At 46.8% G+C, this 19591-nt stretch overlaps 8 protein-coding genes across 8 annotated transcripts; 4 read left to right on the top strand and 4 right to left on the bottom strand.

The window, feature by feature from the left end:
• The first annotated feature begins 4044 nt into the window (after window positions 1–4044).
• On the top strand, window positions 4045–5532 carry LOC108051266 (glyceraldehyde-3-phosphate dehydrogenase). The gene has a single exon (XM_017133316.2). The coding sequence runs from the start codon at window positions 4115–4117 to the stop codon at window positions 5384–5386; it is 1272 nt and encodes a 423-aa protein (XP_016988805.2). The 5' UTR covers window positions 4045–4114; the 3' UTR covers window positions 5387–5532.
• LOC108051267 (protein C1orf43 homolog) lies at window positions 5516–7058 on the bottom strand. The gene is made up of 2 exons (XM_017133317.2): window positions 6322–7058; window positions 5516–6268 (listed from the first exon to the last, which is right to left on the bottom strand). Exons 1-2 carry the CDS (start codon window positions 6945–6947, stop codon window positions 5845–5847), a joined length of 1050 nt encoding a protein of 349 aa, XP_016988806.1. The 5' UTR covers window positions 6948–7058; the 3' UTR covers window positions 5516–5844.
• Window positions 7059–7158: 100 nt separating this feature from the next.
• On the bottom strand, window positions 7159–9165 carry LOC108051265 (GPI mannosyltransferase 2). Its single transcript, XM_017133315.2, has 2 exons — window positions 8974–9165; window positions 7159–8912 (listed from the first exon to the last, which is right to left on the bottom strand). The coding sequence occupies exon 2, from the start codon at window positions 8894–8896 to the stop codon at window positions 7541–7543; it is 1356 nt and encodes a 451-aa protein (XP_016988804.1). The 5' UTR covers window positions 8897–8912; window positions 8974–9165; the 3' UTR covers window positions 7159–7540.
• Window positions 9166–9412: 247 nt separating this feature from the next.
• On the top strand, window positions 9413–16335 carry LOC108051259. The gene is made up of 8 exons (XM_017133306.1): window positions 9413–9978; window positions 10034–10364; window positions 10422–11511; window positions 11569–12040; window positions 12909–13902; window positions 13970–14103; window positions 14164–14492; window positions 14552–16335. The coding sequence occupies exons 1-8, from the start codon at window positions 9475–9477 to the stop codon at window positions 15933–15935; spliced, it is 5238 nt and encodes a 1745-aa protein (XP_016988795.1). The 5' UTR covers window positions 9413–9474; the 3' UTR covers window positions 15936–16335.
• Window positions 12068–12629, bottom strand: LOC108051263 (ubiquitin-fold modifier 1). The gene is made up of 2 exons (XM_017133311.2): window positions 12589–12629; window positions 12068–12491 (listed from the first exon to the last, which is right to left on the bottom strand). Exon 2 carries the CDS (start codon window positions 12403–12405, stop codon window positions 12142–12144), a length of 264 nt encoding a protein of 87 aa, XP_016988800.1. The 5' UTR covers window positions 12406–12491; window positions 12589–12629; the 3' UTR covers window positions 12068–12141.
• Window positions 16336–16422: 87 nt separating the features above from the next.
• On the top strand, window positions 16423–16996 carry LOC108051261 (V-type proton ATPase 16 kDa proteolipid subunit). Its single transcript, XM_017133308.2, has one exon. The coding sequence runs from the start codon at window positions 16480–16482 to the stop codon at window positions 16954–16956; it is 477 nt and encodes a 158-aa protein (XP_016988797.1). The 5' UTR covers window positions 16423–16479; the 3' UTR covers window positions 16957–16996.
• Window positions 16997–17124: 128 nt separating this feature from the next.
• Window positions 17125–17586, top strand: LOC108051262. Its single transcript, XM_017133310.1, has one exon. The coding sequence runs from the start codon at window positions 17174–17176 to the stop codon at window positions 17480–17482; it is 309 nt and encodes a 102-aa protein (XP_016988799.1). The 5' UTR covers window positions 17125–17173; the 3' UTR covers window positions 17483–17586.
• On the bottom strand, window positions 17550–19218 carry LOC108051260. Its single transcript, XM_017133307.2, has 3 exons — window positions 18587–19218; window positions 18346–18523; window positions 17550–18188 (listed from the first exon to the last, which is right to left on the bottom strand). The coding sequence occupies exons 1-3, from the start codon at window positions 19210–19212 to the stop codon at window positions 17550–17552; spliced, it is 1443 nt and encodes a 480-aa protein (XP_016988796.1). The 5' UTR covers window positions 19213–19218.
• Window positions 19219–19591: the final 373 nt, after the last annotated feature.

A 19591-nucleotide genomic window follows, 5' to 3' on the forward strand; every position in this document is an offset into this window, starting at 1 on the left:
GGCTTCTGTGTTTCTTGCTTTTTAGTGGGCAACAGTTGCTGCTTTTGGCCATCCCCTAACCCAGAATTTTCCCTGCTTTTCCGGCTTGGCCCCACTATCACATATTTGTTCTTGTTGCTGGTTTCAATGTTGACATTATTGTTGTAGTTAGTCGAGTGGTTGTTGCTGCTTTTGCCAGGTTGCTCCCTTGGTAGCTGGAACATCGCGGGTCTAGTGTAATTGGTTTAGCTAGCAGCTTAACTTTTATGCTATTGCCGCTGCTCTCGAAGGTAATGAAATTTCATGGCATTTGACTCGCTTTCCCAGTTCCAGCCAGGATAAAAACCCACACGACTGCCTGGCTTCCTTTGCGTATACGTAATGTTGGTTTATTTATGGAGTGGCCAGCGCCAGCAAGCAGGCATATATCAACGTAATTACTGCACCTGAACCCGTATACTCGATTAATTGTTATTCCATTGAATTTCAATTTGAGGCGATCCCTCACTTGGTCAGCTGGGTCAATTAGTCAAAAGCCACAGCGCTGAAAGTTGAAAGCTTATACAAAAGTTGGTTCAGAAACACAAGCAAAGGGTTTCAAATGGGGCGGAAGTTGATGAAAGGGAGGGTCTTGAATATATGTGTGAATGGAAGGGAATTCCCCACCATTTTCCCCCAAATGGCAACTGGTTTTTGATCAAAGGAATGCAAGGACTTGGAACTTTTCTATTGCAAAACTGCAAAGTTCCCGTAATTGAAATAAGCTTTTTAAATAAATTTTCAGATTGTGTGCTGGACTTAAGTCAACCAGTTTCTTCTCCCAGTGTATAGTCATTTCAGGAAAATCACATTTCCCCCTCCTTTTTCCTTCCAAATGGCAACGGTATATTTATTGAAAACTCATTTACTTAGTTACCATGAAAGTCCCGGGAAAACTTTCAATGCCGCAGCGGAAAAAATGTCATTCCGCATCCGCAAAAATGCAAATTGAATTATATCTAAGTCATTGAATGGCTTGACTTCTCTGTCAAAATTGTTCTGGTTCTCGATGTGTGTTGCAGCCGATTTGTTTGGCAAGAGATATATTTTTCGGCCCGATTTCGTGTAGGTTACGAATTTCATGACCTGCCAAAAGCCAAGTTTGCCAAGGCAGAGAAAGCGAAATAAACGATTTCCATCTGCCGCATTGGCCCTTTGATTTAATTCCAAGTTCTGGCGAGGACAAGTCCGGGTGAGTCCGGAATTCAAATCCCAGCCACGCCCCCTTTAGCCACTTGAGCGCACAATTAGCTGTCAGTTTGAATGCGAGCATAGCCAGGCTCGGCTGGATGTGGCCCGCTCCTTGTCGCCTTGTCCTTTGTTCGCCGAATGGCCCTTTGTTCCTCCGAAAATTCGCAGCACAGCAGCGCACTTGTGCCTGACAATTCAATTTGGAGATGATGTACCACCCGACTGCTGAAAACTATTGCAGGGCCCTGCAGCTGGCTGCTGAATATTGATCCCCCGGATAATCGCTAAGCAGCCAAACAACATTTTTGCACCCACCCCGTGCTTCAGATGATGGAAAATGTATAAGCTCAATGCGATTAGGAAGTGAGGAGGAGCTAAGGAGCTGGGGAATCTCGAGTCCCAATGCTAAGCTGTTCCGCGGCGCATTGACAGCTGTGGAAGTTATGGAGGCACTCCGTCCTTCGCCGCTGGAAAAAACATATAATAAAACAATTGGCACTTCCGCAACATTTCGCAATCGATTTGTTTTCCTGTTCCTTAAGAGTAAGCCTGGTCTGGTTTAATGCCGGCCACGGTCTTAAATACATTTATCCGCCTTGTAGACAAACTTTAGTGGGGCTCCTGGCCCGGCCAACAAGTTAAAGAGGCCCTGGAGGGACATTTGCCATTGGTCCTTTATGTGCGCAAGTACACGAAAAGAAATGTAATCGAAGTGGATGTCTACTTAATATTTAATATCAGCGGCTATTTAAGGAGTCCCTGGCACATATATTTTACAACTATTGTATATTCATGAACTTTAATTTTAATAAGGCAGTCTCTTATGTAAACTATCCAAACGTTAAACCGATACTCCCAAACGTTAAACCGATACTCCCATTGAAAACATATTTTTTCTGCGTGTTAAGCTGTAACAAATATAAACTGCCAACACTTCTCTTATTGCTTGATGAGTGTTGAAAAACTGTGATTAAGATTAAGAAAGAACCTTTGTAACCAACATTAAGTTGCCACTCATATGAAATATCTAGAATTTCAGAATTGCTGGCGGGCAGTTAAAACTTAGTTCAGTGATCTAACCAACCCGATAAAACGTCAACAAAAAACATAAGCCACAGATTACCTTCGTAAATTGCTAGCTCTTTTCTGTGCCGAAATTTCCATAACACTACTACTATCTTCATAGTTTTGTGTGGAATTAAATTGCACATATTCCGTGTTTCAACACTTTGGCAAAAGTTAGTTAAGCTGCTCTTTAAATGGGATTTGAATGCTAAATTTTGTCCTGCTCCTGTTGCTCCAGTAGCCCATTTCTCAGCGGCGACTCTCGACAGGAAAGTTTCAAATTTGAAAGTTTTTCGCATAAATTTCAAGTAGCACCCGACAACGAAACTGGAATGAAAGCAGGGACACTGAAGTAAACAAGCTGGCCCCAAACAAAGTTGCAAGGGTTCCGGGCTGCCACAGCTTAGATCCTGTGACGACCAGAGTCCATAAAATGAACTCAAATTTTACGGGATTTGATGGGGGAGCATTTAACATTTATGGCACCTACGAATTTCGAGCTCAAACATAAATGATACAAAGAGGCGGAGCTCGGGGTTTCCAGTTCGGAGCTCGCGATATCCAGGGATTGCAACTGCGGGTGCTGCGATTACTGCAACCATTTCGTAACCAGCGGCGGCCCCAATAGGAAAACTCACCACAGGACCCGGAGAGCCCAGTTTTCCCTGCCAGAGAGAGAGAGCGAGAGAGAGAGTCCTTGCTCTCAGTTGAAAATTTCGATTTCCTGCGGGGGCGTCGAAATGTTGCTAGCAACATGTTGCCAGCCGTCCTGCTGTTGCTTCAGCATCATAAATATTCAACAAAGTTAAGTTGTCATAGCCCGTTGAGGAACGATTTCCCCCTCCCGAGGACAGGTCGATGGCAGGACGGGGGGTCTCCACCAACAGGCGAACGAATAAAACTTCAATTCAATATATTTCCAGCCGAGTCATGGGCCAAGGGGCAGATGGCCACCGGGAATGGAAATTTCTATGCCTGATGGCCGTCATCTGCTATGCTCGAAAAGAAGGAGCAACACACAGGAAAAAAGGCTTACGGTGGCTTGCTAAATTGGGACTTTTATGAAGGACTCTTTTCTAGGAAACACTAAGTTCTTTCCACCCATACTGGTGCCAAGAAAACTGGACGAATTTAAGTTTCCAGTTAAGAAAAGAGTACTAAATATACTTATCAAACTAAAATATTAAATCAACAATAATTATAATAAACATGTGTTGGAATTATACTAAGTTAAATAATAATAATTTTTAGGTTTACTTTATTTAAAAATTCCTTAAAGTGCAAAAGCCTGACAAATTGGCTTATGTGGATCGAAGTGGCATTTGTTCTTTACGAGTATCGAACTATTTAATTTGAATATTTTAAAAGGTCAACCTGAGGGATTCTTGAATTGTGAAAATGGCTTTGGGTGAAATATCCTGTCCAATTGGAGTAAGTTGTTTGAAGTGTATGAAAGGGTGGGGTCCCCGAAGGAGTGAGGCATTCCACACAAAGGTGAGTAATGACCCTTGAAGCTGGGTTTTCTATTCCCGTGTATGTGTGTGGCCAGCAATTTGGCAGCCACTCCCCTTTCTTGGGGCTCCAGACAATTTGGACGGGGCGTTCCCGAAGGTTATTGTAATTTTGTTTCGTGAGAAGCTTTGGCAGGTGGCCGAGTTCGATTGATTTATACCCAGCTGCGTAATTATGTATGTATTCCCTTCGCCAGGGAGCCATAAGCTCCTGGAAAGATCTAGGCTGGGGGTCTACACTCATAATATATTTCGCATGGCATGTTGGTTTGACTCTCACCTAGTCACATCTATCAAAATTCTTCCAAATTCCAAGTGGTGCTTACACAATGTCTGCAATTGGAATCAATGGGTTCGGCCGCATCGGACGGATGTTTGCCCGCCAGGCGCTGGTGCGCAAGGATGTGCAGATCCTGGCCATTAACGACCCTTCGCTGGACCCCAAGTACCTGGCCTACATGCTGCGCCACGACTCCACCCATGGCCTGTTCGAGCACAAGATCTCGCTGGAGGGCAACACCTTGACCGTGTGCGGCAAGAAGATCCAGCTGCTGAAGGAGTCTGATCTCAAGAAGGTGAACTGGTGCGAGCTGGGCGTGCACACTGTGGTGGAGTGCTCCGGTCGGTTCACCACTTTGAAGGCCTGCCAAGCGCATCTGGATAGTGGAGCCAAGAAGGTGGTCATATCGGCTCCATCCGCCGACGCTCCAATGTTCGTGTGCGGAGTGAATCTGCACAAGTACAAGCCCGACATGAAGATCATATCGAACGCCTCCTGCACCACCAACTGCCTGGCTCCGCTGGCCAAGGTGGTGCACGATAACTTTGAAATTTGCGAGGGCCTGATGACCACCGTGCACGCGGCCACGGCCACCCAGAAGATCATTGACGGACCCAGCAGCAAGCTCTGGCGGGATGGTCGCAGCGGCATGACCAACATCATCCCGGCCGCCACGGGAGCCGCCAAGGCGGTGGGCAAGGTGATCCCGGACCTGAACGGAAAGCTCACGGGCATGGCGTTCCGCGTGCCGGTGCCCAATGTTTCGGTGGTGGACCTCACGTGTCGACTCACCAAGCCCGCCAAAATGGACGACATCAAGAAGTGCATCAAGGCAGCGGCCGAGGGCGAGTTGAAGGGCATCATGGGTTATGTTGAGGAGGAGGTGGTGTCCACCGACTTCAACGGCTCACGCTTTGCGTCCGTCTTCGATGCCAAGGCCTGTATCGCCCTGAACGATAACTTCGTCAAGCTGATCAGTTGGTACGACAACGAGACGGGCTACTCCTGCCGACTCCTGGACCTGGTTCTCTACGCCCAACTGGTCGACCAGTGTGCCGAGAAGGACAAGGCCAACTCCTGTGAGAAGAAAGAGGACCCCTGTAAGAAAAAAGAAGATCCTTGTAAGAAAAAAGAGGATCCCTGTAAGAAAAAAGAGGATCCCTGTAAGAAAAAAGAGGATCCCTGTAAGAAAAAGGAAGATCCCTGCAAGAAAAAAGAAGATCCCTGCAAGAAAAAGGAGGATCCTTGTAAGAAAGATCTTCGTGTTAAAAAGAAAGATCCTTGTCCCAAAAAGAAAGACGATCCTTGCAAGAAAAAGTAAAAAATACTTTACAAGAATTAGAAATATAAAAGTTTTAAAATCGTTTTACATGCCACATTGTAAAAAAGATAAATAGGATGTGAATTTCATTCTGAAACTGCCAGACGATCATTGAAACAAGTGAATAAATTCATTAATATTATAAAGAGCGTTTTTTTATTTTGGAAACAGCGTTTAAGCTTAAATATTAAAGAAAACCAGACGCAAATTTTCATATTTTAGGAGGGAGCTGCCCAATTGGCTATTTTGAAGTTAGGCAATAGTTTACGAAATTATAGATTTATTATAGATTTCTTAAAAAATTTAAAAAATAAAGAAAATACTTTCAAAGAAAATTGTTAAATACGATTTTTTTTTAAAGTATTTTCATTGCATTTAAGAGAGCAAATATCAAAAACAAATAAATTTAAGTGATAACCATTAGTAACTAAAGAATACTTAAAATGTAGCCAACATGCTTAGACATTGCTGGAGCTCCGCTGGAACTGCATTGACGATATGCTTTTAATCTCGTTGTCTTCTAGGGGCCCTGCATCGCTGTTCTGGTGGTGATCAGCCTCTACTATAATGTCGTCCAAAGTGGGCGTCTTAATTCTATTGCGTATAATAAGGTCCCTATCGGATGGCGCCTGCAGATGAAGAGGATTGGTGGCCAGTTCGGCATCCCCATCGCCGCCTCCACCGCCGCCGCCCTGTAGACCCAGCGTTAAATTGACCTTGGCATGCTGCCCAGTCGTGAGTTCGCTGCTGGGTTGAACATTTTCCAAGGTGGTGGGCGGACGCAGCCGAGCAGGATCAAGGAGGGAATGCATCTTGGTCTGTTTGCGAGGAGTTCGAGCGGGTGAAGCTTTCCGGGAATTGTAGTTCTTCAGCTGCTTGGATCTGCGTGAAAAAAGGATGAGTATTTTTATTTGGAAATACTGTAGGAAACCTACGCCTCCAACAGTTTCAGCAGCAAATGGTGATACGCCTCGTACTCGTCTTTTCCGAACTCATTGGGATCGTGGCGGGCGTGCTCGTACATGTCGCAGTACTGGTGAATCATCCGCTGCCCGGCACCGTTCAGCGTAACCGACAAAGTGGTCAGCAGAAAGGCTCTCAGGCTTTCCGGCGCGTGCCGCGAACTGCCATCTGCCCGAGCGATCTCTGATTCCAGCAGCTTCACGTCGTCCACCGCCTTCATGCGGTAGTAGTACGGCGGGAGAGGGGCCTCCGGTTCCGGCTGAACGATGTACTTTTCGCCATCGGTCCACAGCAGCTTTGGCTCCTGTGTGATCTTCTGGATGCAGTCCAGCCGCCGCTCAATCTCGCGTCTTAGCGCCTTCTTGGCGTCGTTGCCCACCGGCACGTGGGGACCACGTCGTCCTCGCAGCTGGAAGCGCATAATCTGGCGCTTGGCGAAGATGAACAACATCAGGCAGGTGAGTACGCCGCCACTGATGATGATTATTAGCATCACGCCAGAGAGCTGCTCCATGGTGCCGCCCGCCTTGCTGGACTTCTCCTGATGGCTCGGTGCTGCGTAGTCGCCCACCTTGTGCAGGCGCAGATGGCCCTCCATGGCGATTAAGTTTTTCCTCAAGGATTTTAATTGATAAACAATATTGACTAAAGTTTTCTTTGTTGTTTTGATCTGCCACACAAAACAGCTGATTGCCAGTGTGACTGTCTATGCCGTAAAATATACCAAAAAAATGAAATTACAATTTTTAAAATTGACCGCCAAACAACTCATTCAAAAATGAATAATTTTTTATAGTTAAAACATAGCGTTTTATAAGTAAAATGAAGTTACTTAACATTTTTAATTGCTTCTGTTTTAGTTAGTCTTAAATCGTTGTAATCTAGGTGGTAGGCAGCTAGCCAATTGCTTGGTCAAAAAAATTACCACTTTTAATTTAAAACTTTATTAATATTAGCCAAATTGTCAATTAATTATATTTTGCAATTTTTAAAACTTGTAAGTTTATACGATCGGAAACTTAAATAGAAAACCAATACTTTGAGCGTCTCAACAATTATCAATTCAATTTGGAGAACTTGGACGATTATTTACACTAAAAAGCAATCCCTGCGGATAAACAGTCTCTTTGGCAACCAGCGGCTCCTTATGCTCCTCCAGCTCCTGCTAAACTTCTTCTTTCATTACATGAGTCACGTCCAGGGGTAATTGTTGCTGAATAGCACAGTTCCCACCAAGCTGTAAGTGGTGCACCATATGAAGAGAGCTCCCGCCTTGGAGCGCAGCTTCAGCTGCGCCAGTGTCTTGGGCATGTGGTCGGCGGCAAACCAGTAGAAAACGGGTGTGGCCGAGGCCAGGAGCCGCGTGGACACCTGGATGTGCACGAAAACGGTGCAGACGAGGGTAAGGAAGGCAGCGTGCAGCACGAAGGGAAAAGCGATGTGCTCCTTGACCAGCTCCCGGTATCCAGAGGGTGTGACCTTCGCCCTAAACGCATTGATGAAGTCCCGCAGGTAACCGTAGCAGTGCCAGTGCATGAAACTCAGCATGGGCAGGGCCAGCAGGAAGTTGGGCAGCTGTTTCCACTTGTAGTAGCGTAGGAAACCCACATCCCAGTAGTGTGATTGCACGTAGGTGTACGGAAATGGCAGCGTGTACTGGCACCAGGGAGATCCTTCAGAACCCTGACCAGACACTAGGTACTTCCGCTCGTCTGCGTAGTCAAGAATGTGCTGTGGATGGTTCTCCGTCTTTGAGGGCAGGCAGTACAGTCTATAGATGTAGAAATAGTAGGTGTGCAGAATCCCCACGGCGCCCAGAACGGTCAGGGCCATTTGTCCGAGCTGCCAGAAGGAGTTGTGTTCCTTGCTCTTGACCAGCAGCTGGCGGGCAAAGAAGTACAGCGGAAATCCCATGGTGATCAATCCATTTGAACGGCACAGTACGCAGCCGGTTAAAGCGGCACCCAAACGCAGGAAACGAAAATTTTCCGTTGGCTTCAAGCACTCCAGCATCAAGTGGAAGCTGGCGTAGGCGAAGAAGGACTCAGAGTAGGCAGCCGTGAAGAAAATGGTCGCCGGATTGAAGCAGTAGATCAGCGCCGTATTCCAGCTCTTGTTTAGGTCGTTAAACATCCAGTGGGTGAGCTGGAACAGAAGATTGGCCGACTCGCAAAATAGCCAGAGGTTCAGAGCGACGGCCACCAGCAGCAGGACGGATTCCTGGGACAGGGGCACGCCGATAAACTCCAAAGCCTGTGCCACGTGACGCACCACAACCGGAAACAGTGGGTAGAAGGCCAAGGTATTCTCATAGGAGTACATATTCCCGGCAATGTGCAGGAAGTACTCGCCGTCCCAGTGCCTCAGTCCTCCCAAGCAGCGCTTTACCAGCTTGTCCATCCAATCGCAGCAGCTCTTCTGCTCGACTGAGACCGGCGTCCGGAATACGTCCGGCCTGTGCTCCGGCAGGGCTCCGTTGGCCACCAGTTGGACCAGGAGTACGATGAGGCGGCTGGCCAGCGCCAGCTTGGTTACCTTCTGTGTCATTTTCTGGATTCTAGGGCTTTGGGTGGAGTCATTCATCATTTGGTGGGCATGTGATTCATTTTAAATCGCGGGCTTACCTCACTAACAGGGCGACGAAGGCGGATCTCCTGGTCGGGACAGTCCTCCGGCGGGAGGAAGGCAGTTCAGATGCTCAGGTGCTACTCAGGCCAGCGCCACCCTCGGTGATAATTGTCTCGGGGAGCAGGTTTTATTTTATAATATTTTTGGGCAGGAGCCCGGAAAAGCAGAGCATGGTGTGACCAGAGGGTGTAAAAGTGAAGCAGAAGGAGAATTCGATATAACATCGATACTCTGTTTTTAATAGCAAATATGTGTAAGAATTAAATTGTCAGACAAATGCAATTACATTTTTGTAAACTCTTATACTATGTAATTAAAATTTGTTTTTGAATTTTTTTGGAACATCGATACTATCGATACAGCACCGGCAATCGGTCCAGCTCTGATGTTCATCGTACATTCTAGTGGCGGCATTTGGTGTAAACAATTGTAAACCTTTTTGTTTTGCGGCTCGGCAAAGTTTGCGTTGGAATTTGATTAATAAATGAAGCAACGAAATGTCGAACAGTGCCAAAAAGTCAGACTCCTTGCGGAGCAATAGCTCCACGCCACGGAGACCGCGAAAGCGTCGCCGCGTTGATCGCCAGAGCCTGGATTCGCAGGTAGACGAAGATGCTAAGGAGATCGATCGCCGGCTGCGAAAAGTGGCCAAGGATAACTCCATAAGCGCCGAGGACATGCAAAAGGTGGTGCGGAAGGTGGTGCGCAACGATCATGTCCTAGCCCTGGTCACCTTGAAAGCGGAGGACGAGCTGGCGCGGGAGAAGAGGGTGGAATCGGCGGAGCAACAAAAACGGGGCGCCATCATTATTACGGACACTCCATCCGTGCCCAAGCTCACCCGAGCGAAAGCCCGGGAACTAAACTGCACTCCCGGCATTTCCCTGCCCCAGCTTAACGACACTTGTGTCGACAATGATAGCATAGAGGCTTTGATTCGGGAGGAGTTGCACTCCGATGAGGAGGACGAGGAATACACATTCAAGGAGGAGGACTTTCAAGTAGGTATGAAACGTAAGCCACTTGGCCGTTTTTAACTCGCTCCTTAACCCACAGTCGGATGATGATCCCAACACTACAGCATCGGATTTCGATTCCAGTCCCTGCACACCGCAAACTCCGCTCACTGCCAATGAGGATTCTCCTGTCAAATTCTCCGATGATGGTTGCTTCAAGGTGCCATTCGAAAAGAATCTGCTCGACAACGACGACCTGCGTATATCCACCAGAACGCGCTCCAAATTCTGTCTGCAGCAGACAACCATCGAGGATTTGCAGTCCGAATTCGTGCCGCCGGACGTGGAGCCTAGTGATGTCGTGGAGAACGATTTGACCGCCACTGATGCAGACTGGATGCAGTTCCTCAATGACTTTACAAAACCTTTAAGTGGGTAGCTGCTTCGGCGGTTCTTTGATTGATCCTCCTAACTGTTGTATCTTGCAGGCAACACCGTTCTGGGCGACGACGATGATCCCATCAACGATCCGGAGTATGAAGCCGCTGATCATTTGGAATCAGAGTACGAGAATGCTGAGGAACTACGCGATGTCAACATATCCAAAAAGGAGTTGACCGACCTGGTCTCAGAATTGTTTGCTGGCTTGCTGCAAGAAGGAGTCTCTCTTGAATCAATTGAATTGGAGACCCCTCAAAAATTCATGGAAAGTGCCAACGTCTCGATGACTCCCATAGATCAGGTTTCTCGAAATATTGATTTTGATGGTCAAGTTATGGTAAATGACCATCAGCAGGACCTACAGGTCTTCCAACAATGTGAGATACCCCCTCCCTGTGATGTAAACAATATGGGCATGGTGATGCCCGTTCCCGTGGCTGTGATGCAGGAGGGAAATCTGGAAAAAGGTCCCGGAGGAACGCCCTGCAAGGTGGTGAACGTACCATCGGATGCTTTGGGTGCACCTCCAGAACTTATAGCTGTTCCAATACCTGGTCAACCTAATTGCTTCCAACTGGCCAAAGTTGTCGCTAATGACTCCACCTTTATTAGTCCTCCATTAACAGATGAAACGCTCCACAATTACTCCACCATGGAGACAGTGCAACCACTCAGTGTATCGAAAAGCAATGAAGATCGTTACAAAAAACCATTTGACACCAACTTTACCTGGGAATACATCTCGGTGAAGAAGCACATTTACTCGGAGTATGAGAATCAGTTTGAAAACCTGCGTAATGTGCAGCCATCTAATACCAATCACCTTGCCAGGAGCAAGGGATTCACTCAAAACCAACATGATATTCTTCAGCAGCAGCTTCGCATTCACACCCAAATGCTTAGTCAGAGTTATCTGCAGACTTACTCCCATCCCACTTTGTATCCTATGGCCAAGAAGCCCAGGGAAATGCTGGAGGAACTCTACAAAAGGGCAACCAAAGATGCTAGCTTTAACTGCTGGAACCTTAATGGAGCTGTCCAGCTGGTAAGGAAGTGGGAGCATGATTTGTGTAGTGATGAGTTTAAGCAGGAGAACGAAAAGATGATGGAGTTCATTAACAAGGAAACAGATTTGACGTGAGTTGAAGACAAATATGACATACAAATCTTATAACTAATATTTAATTCTTTTAGTGATGGCCACACACGGCAGGTTCCAAGACTAGCGCCTCGTATCATGGATCTTATGCTTGATAGCCAGGTGTTTATGTACCCTCAGTACCTTCCTCGAATGGCTTTTCAACCGAAACTGACCCAAATTACTGCCTATGCCCCCTCCGAGTATCAGCTTATCGCCATTGGTCTTGAGAAACACATTTCAGCCATTAAGAAAGCTAAAAGACCACTTCGCAAGGGTACAGATCCCATTCGAGTTGCATCCACGCGAATGGCCAAGGATACGATTTATGGCAAGAACGCCCGTCGGATTTTTATAAAGATAAGTGAGCTTCGCGAATCGAAGCAGTATAATCCAGTAAAATACTTTCTTGACCACGAGCGAGCGCCGCCCACGAACCACACCCTTTGGGGATTCGAGGGTGGACTGGTGAGAACTCCACGAGAACGTCACCAGGAGCTGCCCAGTGGCTGGCAATACTACATCGAGGTAAGGAATACAATAGATTACTACCGATTACATCGATTAACATTTTAATAAGCATTGAAAAGGGGGGAATCTCAAGGGGAAATACGAATGAACTAGGGAAACTAGCTTAGTTGGTGGCCCACCCGATCTCTGGGTATCAGGCGCAGTTCCGATCCGTGCTTCAGGAACACATTTCCAGCGGTCTGCTGTGGGCTAATGCCGATGCCATCGTCCGTGATGATGGCACTCGTTTCGGCCGGAACTTTGAACTCCTCCGATGCGAATTTCAGTACGGCCGTGAAGGGAGTTCCTTCCGGAACACTGAGCACCTTAAACGGCAGCTTAGGGTCCGATGTTAGCGTGATTTTGAAGGTTACTTTGCTCATATTGGAATGTGCAGACGTGGTCAGTTTTAGTTTTCTCCGGGATTTAACGCGCTTCTGCCGTTCTTAACTAGCCGAATCCTTGAGTCCTGGTGGCAATATTTTAAAATAAATAAATTAGTTAGTTTACTGATTTTTGTATGTCTTATTTTATTTAAAAACAAAAAAATATGTTGTCGCTCTTACTTTTAGTGCAGTCAAAAGTACGATAGGCAGGCAGAATGTTATCGCCAGTGATGGGCTTCATTTAGATTGTTGTACCTACATTAGGTACATGTGTATTTAATTTATTTGATATAATTTTATGGTTTATTTAATTATATTTTTACTTTTAAGTTTATCTCCTTACTGTTATTATTAGCTTATAATACTTACCCTTTCCCATCAATTTTTATCGGTGGCTAGGTACCACCCACACGAGCTATCGATAGTACCGTTCAGTGCTTGTGCCATCACTGTGTGTTTATAAATTGCGGAAAATTTTCAATTTACTGACATTTTTGCAGAAAACCTGGGAGCAAAAGCGCACCCGCCGCAATTTTAAGGCCTCTAAAGCGTCCTCAGAAGCCAGTGCCTCGTATCTGGAATTCGTGCGCGAGGCTGTCGGCGAGGATTTGCTGCTGCCGGAGAGTTTTGGACAGGCCGCGGTCCCCGATGGCAGGGATTGCAAAGCGAGGAAAAAGCCAGCACAGAGGAAGACCCGCCCATCGGAACAGCCGCCACAGCTCACCATAAATGTGAATTATGTGTTTGGCGGCGATGCCAACGCGGGAAACTTACCCGGAGTATCTGGGGTCTCGGTGCCTCTTGTGTCCGGCGGACGCCTGGCGGACAATGTGTTGAACATCAACCGCAGCCTGTACACCAGCGTTGAGTGCAGTGGTCTGCTGGTCCTGCCCCCTGCTCCGCCACCATTGGCCGAAGATGCCCCGCCCGCCGTCAACTTTAGAGTAGACGAGACCACGCACACCCTGCAAATCTGCGAGCTTGAGGACTCCAGCGAGGCCGTACAGCAGGATCTTTTGCCTGCGTCGGATAGCAGCGCCTCCTTTGCGGGCAGAAGCGCCAAAAGGGCGCGCTATCAAATATTCAAGCCAAAGGTTCAAGCCACCAATAAATCGCGAAAGGGATCAACGCCTACTCGCAGTCGCTACCACAAATTGCGTGAACGTTTGCGCCATAAACTCAGTAAGCGCTGCTATTCGCTAATCACTACCTACGGATCCTACCTGCGTGGACGCAGGGACAAGTATATAGCCTGCGAGTTGGTACAGCTCGTGCACATTCGTTTTGTGGCCCTCGAACTGTACACCCAACTGTTGGTCGATCTGAAGATGTTCTGCAGCACCACCACCGCCAAAACTGCAACGGCAACGCAGCCAAAAAGAACCAGAAGCGATGACGAGGCGGCCAAGCTCAAGAGGGCAAATCGACAGGAGGAGATGCTGCGACACATGCTCCAGCCGGATTCCCCAGAGGAGCGCAATCGCAAAGATGCCAGTGAGTTCTATTTGGTTTACCATTCAATGAGATACAACTTATTTATTTTATGTTCGTTATTGCACAGTTTTTGCTCTGAATTTTTACGACAAAGTGGAGGAGGCCTTGCTAAATGCCGATCGGCTGGAAGATTGCAGAAAATTCAATAGCCTGCTGCAGAATTTTGATCCAAGACAGGAGAAGGTCTCAGCTCTATATCAGGTAAAGGTCTCCTGAATTATTTCCGCTTAATTTAGATTAAACTAGTTGGCTTGCCCACAGAAAGTGGAAAAAATCTTGCTGCCCGATCACCCAGAACTGGCAGAGGTATTCCTTAACTTTTTGCTACCTGCGGAGGCAGCTGAGATAGGCAAATTCTTTGAGCACTTTATGATAAGCAATGCCACCAACTTCATCAACAAACTGAACATTTACTTCAACAAGCAGCCCGCTCAGATCAGAAAGATCTATGCCTGCCTCAGCGAGTTGGCAGAATTGCCCAACGTAAGCATGAAAAAGGTTGAGAACAAGATAATGCCCTTGCTCAAGGGCAATCAGTTTCTGGCCGACTGGTTTGTGCAGCAATTTCCCCAGGGAAAGCCCCCGAAAAGGTGAGAATAAGGTAAACGTACTCCTGACTGTTTTATTCAACATTTTTTTAATTTTTTAGAATCCTGTCTCCCGTGGAGACTATAAATCTTCATGATGTTCAAAACAACACTTCGGGGGAATATACGGAAACGATTCATGAGTTTTTGGATGTACCTACGCCAAGTAAACCTGGTTGTCACCTAAAGTACATTAATGGGCGGATTTTCTATGGCGCCAAGATCCTGCTGCCGGCCAAGCTTTCCTTTATGGCTGCTAGTATTTACAACGAACAATCCCATGATGTGCCATCGGCTTCCAGTGAATCCATGACTTGTGCTCATGGGATTCGTGCCCAGGGAGAGAAGCTCCTGAGTATGGCTGCCAATACAGATAGCGACGATGCTGCGGATCGGAGTGAGGAGGATGACGCCAGTCGTGCGTTAGTTATTGATACAACGGGCGATGAACAGAACAGCTGTTCATCCATCGAGATGTGCGATGAGGCGGGCCTAAAAGCGCATGCAATCCGATTAAATGCCAGTTTGTATACCAACTCCAGCTTTAGTAATGCAGCTACCAGTACGCCCAATGTGGGAAATTCTCATGGACACCATCACCCGAACGCTAAGAAAACATCTATCAATTTCGGTGAAATATCACCACGCAAGCAATCGGCATTTAACAGCTCGGGATTGAGTCCCTTGTCGGCAACAATCAATAGTTCTCCTCATGTGGACAAAAGAAAGTCACCCACCAAGAAGGTTCGATCACCTCTGAATCAATCTCAGGGTAGACAGCGCACAAATAACCAACCTATGGTCGTGATCCATGAGTCACAGCCTTCATCGTCGCCCGCCATTGAGTGTGCCAAACGTTTGCGCACGTTGATCGATCAGGAAAGTGTCCGGGATGCGGCAGATACAAAGGCGGGTATACGGATTATTGCGCAGGCCAAGCAGCCGGCTCCAACGCCAACGATTAGCTGTAGCCCTGCAGCCGTTACAAAAATTGAGGTGGAGTGCCTGGAGGGGAATGCCCAGGACACGGAAGCATGTACGCCTCTTAAAATGGATCTGGATCAATCGGAAGAAGAACTGGAGCCGCTGCAAGTGAGTGCAGGAAATACGCCGCAGCATATTATCACGACGCAATTCGACAGCGACGAGGATTGCAAGTTAGATGTAGTGGCCACGCTGGCCAACAGCTCTCCCACCGAAGATATAGCAGCTACAGCCGCTGGATCAACTGCCAGCACGTCTCAATCTGAATCTGGTAGCTCCCACTCGTCTCCCTGGACTCGAGAAGAGGACAAAGTAATCCTAATCGAAATGAAAATGGGGGCTCGCGATAGAGAGCAGCTCATCCGACGTATGTGCGGCAAGCTCAAGCATCGCAGCATTGGCGAAATACGCGGGAGGCATCAGTTTCTCATGGATTTTCTATCCAAATTGCAAGGCAAGTAGGTTTTGTAAGAAACATTTTCCACTGTATTATACCTCCAGCTGAAATAGGTTACTAATATTATGTAATATATGGTTTTAAGCATAGTTTGCGACCAAAAAGATTATGAAACGATCTTATTAAAGGGTCCATGGAATGTATTTTCTTTATTAAACTTTCTAAAATTGTATAAGGTTATTTAAGATGAAATTGACTATTAATAAGCAGAGTTAAATGCTCTAAAAGTATTTAAGAATATTCTAGTGTTAACCTATCTAAAAGTATTTAAGAATATTCTAGTGTTAACCTCTCAAGCCACTTTTAAGGCAGTGACAACTTAATTACTCTACAACTTTGTTTTGGCTAGAGAGAACGAGTATTTCTCAAATACTTTTGAACCTGTACATATGATTAAATGTTGAAGAAAACACTGAAAAATTAATGTTTTAAAAGATTTTTGGGATAGTTATTTTATCAAACAACCTTGGTTGAGAACTTCAGAGGTGCTTTAAACCACATCACTCACTGATTTTTTCTGCTGCGAAAGGAAAATTATTGGACTGAAAGATGATAACAGCTGAGCCCTCGCTGGATCAGCCGCACTATGCCGCCTTCTTCTGCGTGATGGGCGCCGTGGCGGCAATCGTCTTCTCCACATTGGGAGCTGCTTATGGAACCGCGAAGGCCTCGGTTGGAATATCTTCCATGTCGATCAAGCATCCGCAGCTGATCATGAAGGCGATTGTCCCAGTTGTCATGGCCGGCATTATAGCCATTTATGGACTGGTGATTGCGGTGCTGCTGGCTGGTTCGCTTAACAAACATTACTCCTCCTACAAGGGCTTCCTCAACCTGAGTGCTGGACTTGCCGTGGGTGTCTCTGGGATGGCGGCTGGAATCGCTATCGGTGTTATTGGGGAGGCTGGAGTTCGGGCATCTGCCAACCAGCCAAAGCTCTTTGTGGCCGTCATTCTAATATTGATATTTGCCGAGGTCTTGGGTCTGTATGGTCTCATTGTGGCTATTTACTTGTTTACCAAGTGATTCGAAGTCAATAAAAGTGTTTCATCCCCGTTGTTTTTCAGTATTGTCTTTTATGAAACGAAACCGGTTTTTAATAGTATGTATCTCCTGCTGATGGGTATCATTCATCAAACTTCAAACTATTTGCTCAACTGTAAAATCTACATTGGCTTCAATTAAATTTCTCTGCGAAGCTCAGTTTAAACTGAGACTCCTTTGAAGCCACTTGTGTCTCACGATGACTCTGAAGTATTTCCTTAGCTTTCTTTTGGTGTTTTTATTTATAATCCAAGTTCAATCCCAACACAACGCAACGAACAATTCAACTGATATCAAAGAGAAAGTTACTAGGAAACCCATTATAATGCGACGAAAATTGCATAAGGATGAGAAGCAGGGCAAAGGAATGGTGCACATGGTGATACACAAGATTCAACCTGGACATCTCTACTACAAAATTTTCGATAATGATGAAAAAGCAGCTCGAGGATTCACCAACAAGATATGGAATCGACTTTTGAACCGCTACAGCACAATGCTCCTATAAACTATTCTCCTAAAAACTATTAAGTGTATTATTTCTTATTCTAGTTATGTGTAGTAAATAGGTGTGCCTAAGTAATTATAATAAAACTAGAGCTGAATATGGAATCCTCGTCGGGAGCGGGGTCTTTGGAGTGGAGGCAGGCGCTCGATCTGGTGGTGAATACCTCCGGCTCGTGACAGCAATGAACCTCCACATCGTGCTCGCAATCCTTCATGGTAAACGTTCCCACCGCCGTTTTGCAATGGGCATTGTTCTGGCAGCCAGAATCGCTGGCCCAACTTTCGCATCCGCAGGGCAGGGCTTCATCCGCCGGCAGGTGCTGGGGACTCACACTGCTGACCACTCGCTCCACCGCCGCAGCCTGCGGTTGTCGCCTTGCCAGGCAGCTCCTCCAAATCCTCCGCAGCGCCCGGAAACAACACAGCCCGAAGCACAGGTCGGAGGTTCCCTTGAGGCACAGGAAAAACTCCGGCATGAACGAAGGATTGATCACCGCATACACCACTATGTTCAGGGATAGTTGCAATGCATTTAGCGTAATGCAGATCACCTCCAGTTTCTCCATTAAGGACTCGTCCACCTTGTTGGTGTCGCCGCCGAATAATAGATTCAAGGAGCTCTTCCTGGAAGTCATGTGGGCGGGAAGTTCGCCAATCAAGTACAGTGTGATCACAATCACTATGCTGATGGTCAGCTTCATTTGGTGCTGGAATAAGGAAGATATATTGTTTGCTAAATTGTGCTATAAGTTTATGTTTTAGTGTTTTTTGTTTTGTAATATTCGGCAGTATGTGATTAGGGCCATCATGTATATAAACACAACTTACACCTAAATGGCACCACTTTTATATCCAACAAAATACCTGATATCGCTTGGCGGTGGTGCGGTTATTGGCAGTGGGTTGGCTGGCGTGACACTTTCGGCTCTGCTTCGTCCACTTTCGAAAGGCTATTATAATGGCCGTGTTGCCAATGAGCAGGAAAATGGCCGGCAAGAGGGCCAGCAGGGCAAAGGTAAACCAGTTTTGGACCTTGTAGAACCTGTGGGTAAGAGGAATAAGTATAGAACATTTACTCATTACACCCATTCCAGCCTATACTCACTTTGAGTAGTAGAAGTCGGTGACATGGCATGTTCCCGAGTCGGAGACATAGAAGACAAAGAAGTAGGGCATGTTGACCACTATGGATGTGCCTATGGCCACAACGATCATACAGCGAGCCACCTTGCGGCGACAAAAGCGAGGAGCTCCGTTGTTTCTTTTGAAACTCGAGAGGTAGGTGAATCGATCCAGGCTGAGGCAGGCCAGGATCAGGTTGGCTGCTCCCGTGCTGATGCCGAAGAATGGCGTTTGCCACTGGTAGTCGTAGGCAATCCAGGGTGGACTGTTGTAGAAGTAGCTCCGGGACAAGGCAGTCATCGTGATGAGCAGGCACGAGATGCAGTCCATCCAGGAAAGGGCCGCCAGGTAGCTGAAGGCCGACGGCGTCATCTTGGGTCGCATGAAGACCATGGCGTTGATGAAGTTCGTGCAGAGCCCGAAGGCAGACAAGGTGGGAATGGCCAGTCCGTAGAGCACGAAGATCGCCACCGTGGGCTGTCTCCTCTGGAAGATGCACTCATCGCTGTGCTCCAAGTACCCGTGCGCCTGTCCCAATGGCCAGCCGGAGTCTGGTCTGGTGAAATTCGCGGCGAACATGACAGATGGAGCTAATCGATGACTGGCCATGGTGTTCACTGACTGACTGAATGACTGACTGGGTGAAGAGGAGGATTTGGCGGCGACTGCTGGACACGTCTATCTAATTGTTGCAAATTCCCGATAAGATTATCTAACGCTAACGGACGCATAAATGTTAATTTGTACGCAATCAATGATAACGCCGCCACGCAAACCCACCTCAACATCGACCTCTATCTCAGTGGATCGTCCGCTGCCTTTATAGAGCCCCTATATGGCCCCTACCATATGGGTATATGGATGTCCCGACATCCTCGCGTCCTCTTTTTTGTAGCATACTTAGCCGGGTGTTGCCAATTTATGATCAACTGGTTTGGCTAAATATCGAATTCTGGATACCTTTGTCTGACTACCGATCATTGCTTTA

The sequence above is a fragment of the Drosophila rhopaloa genome, unplaced genomic scaffold, assembly GCF_018152115.1.
Source record: "Drosophila rhopaloa isolate 14029-0021.01 unplaced genomic scaffold, ASM1815211v1 contig_115, whole genome shotgun sequence".
Classification (NCBI taxonomy): Eukaryota; Metazoa; Arthropoda; class Insecta; order Diptera; family Drosophilidae; genus Drosophila; species Drosophila rhopaloa.

Bases quoted from the DNA above. Each gene is read 5' to 3' on its own strand.
- LOC108051266 (XM_017133316.2), top strand. From the start codon at position 4,115: ATGTCTGCAATTGGAATCAATGGGTTCGGCCGCATCGGACGGATGTTT.
- LOC108051267 (XM_017133317.2), bottom strand. From the start codon at position 6,947: ATGGAGGGCCATCTGCGCCTGCACAAGGTGGGCGACTACGCAGCACCG. The intron at 6,269-6,321 runs GTAGGTTTCCTA...TTTTTCACGCAG, and splicing joins CTGCTGAAACTGTTGGAGGC to ATCCAAGCAGCTGAAGAACT.
- LOC108051265 (XM_017133315.2), bottom strand. From the start codon at position 8,896: ATGACACAGAAGGTAACCAAGCTGGCGCTGGCCAGCCGCCTCATCGTA.
- LOC108051259 (XM_017133306.1), top strand. From the start codon at position 9,475: ATGTCGAACAGTGCCAAAAAGTCAGACTCCTTGCGGAGCAATAGCTCC. The intron at 13,903-13,969 runs GTGAGTTCTATT...GTTATTGCACAG, and splicing joins GCGCAATCGCAAAGATGCCA to TTTTTGCTCTGAATTTTTAC. The intron at 14,104-14,163 runs GTAAAGGTCTCC...GCTTGCCCACAG, and splicing joins AGGTCTCAGCTCTATATCAG to AAAGTGGAAAAAATCTTGCT.
- LOC108051263 (XM_017133311.2), bottom strand. From the start codon at position 12,405: ATGAGCAAAGTAACCTTCAAAATCACGCTAACATCGGACCCTAAGCTG.
- LOC108051261 (XM_017133308.2), top strand. From the start codon at position 16,480: ATGATAACAGCTGAGCCCTCGCTGGATCAGCCGCACTATGCCGCCTTC.
- LOC108051262 (XM_017133310.1), top strand. From the start codon at position 17,174: ATGACTCTGAAGTATTTCCTTAGCTTTCTTTTGGTGTTTTTATTTATA.
- LOC108051260 (XM_017133307.2), bottom strand. From the start codon at position 19,212: ATGGCCAGTCATCGATTAGCTCCATCTGTCATGTTCGCCGCGAATTTC. The intron at 18,524-18,586 runs GTGAGTATAGGC...TCTTACCCACAG, and splicing joins ACCGACTTCTACTACTCAAA to GTTCTACAAGGTCCAAAACT. The intron at 18,189-18,345 runs GTATTTTGTTGG...TCCTTATTCCAG, and splicing joins CCACCGCCAAGCGATATCAG to CACCAAATGAAGCTGACCAT.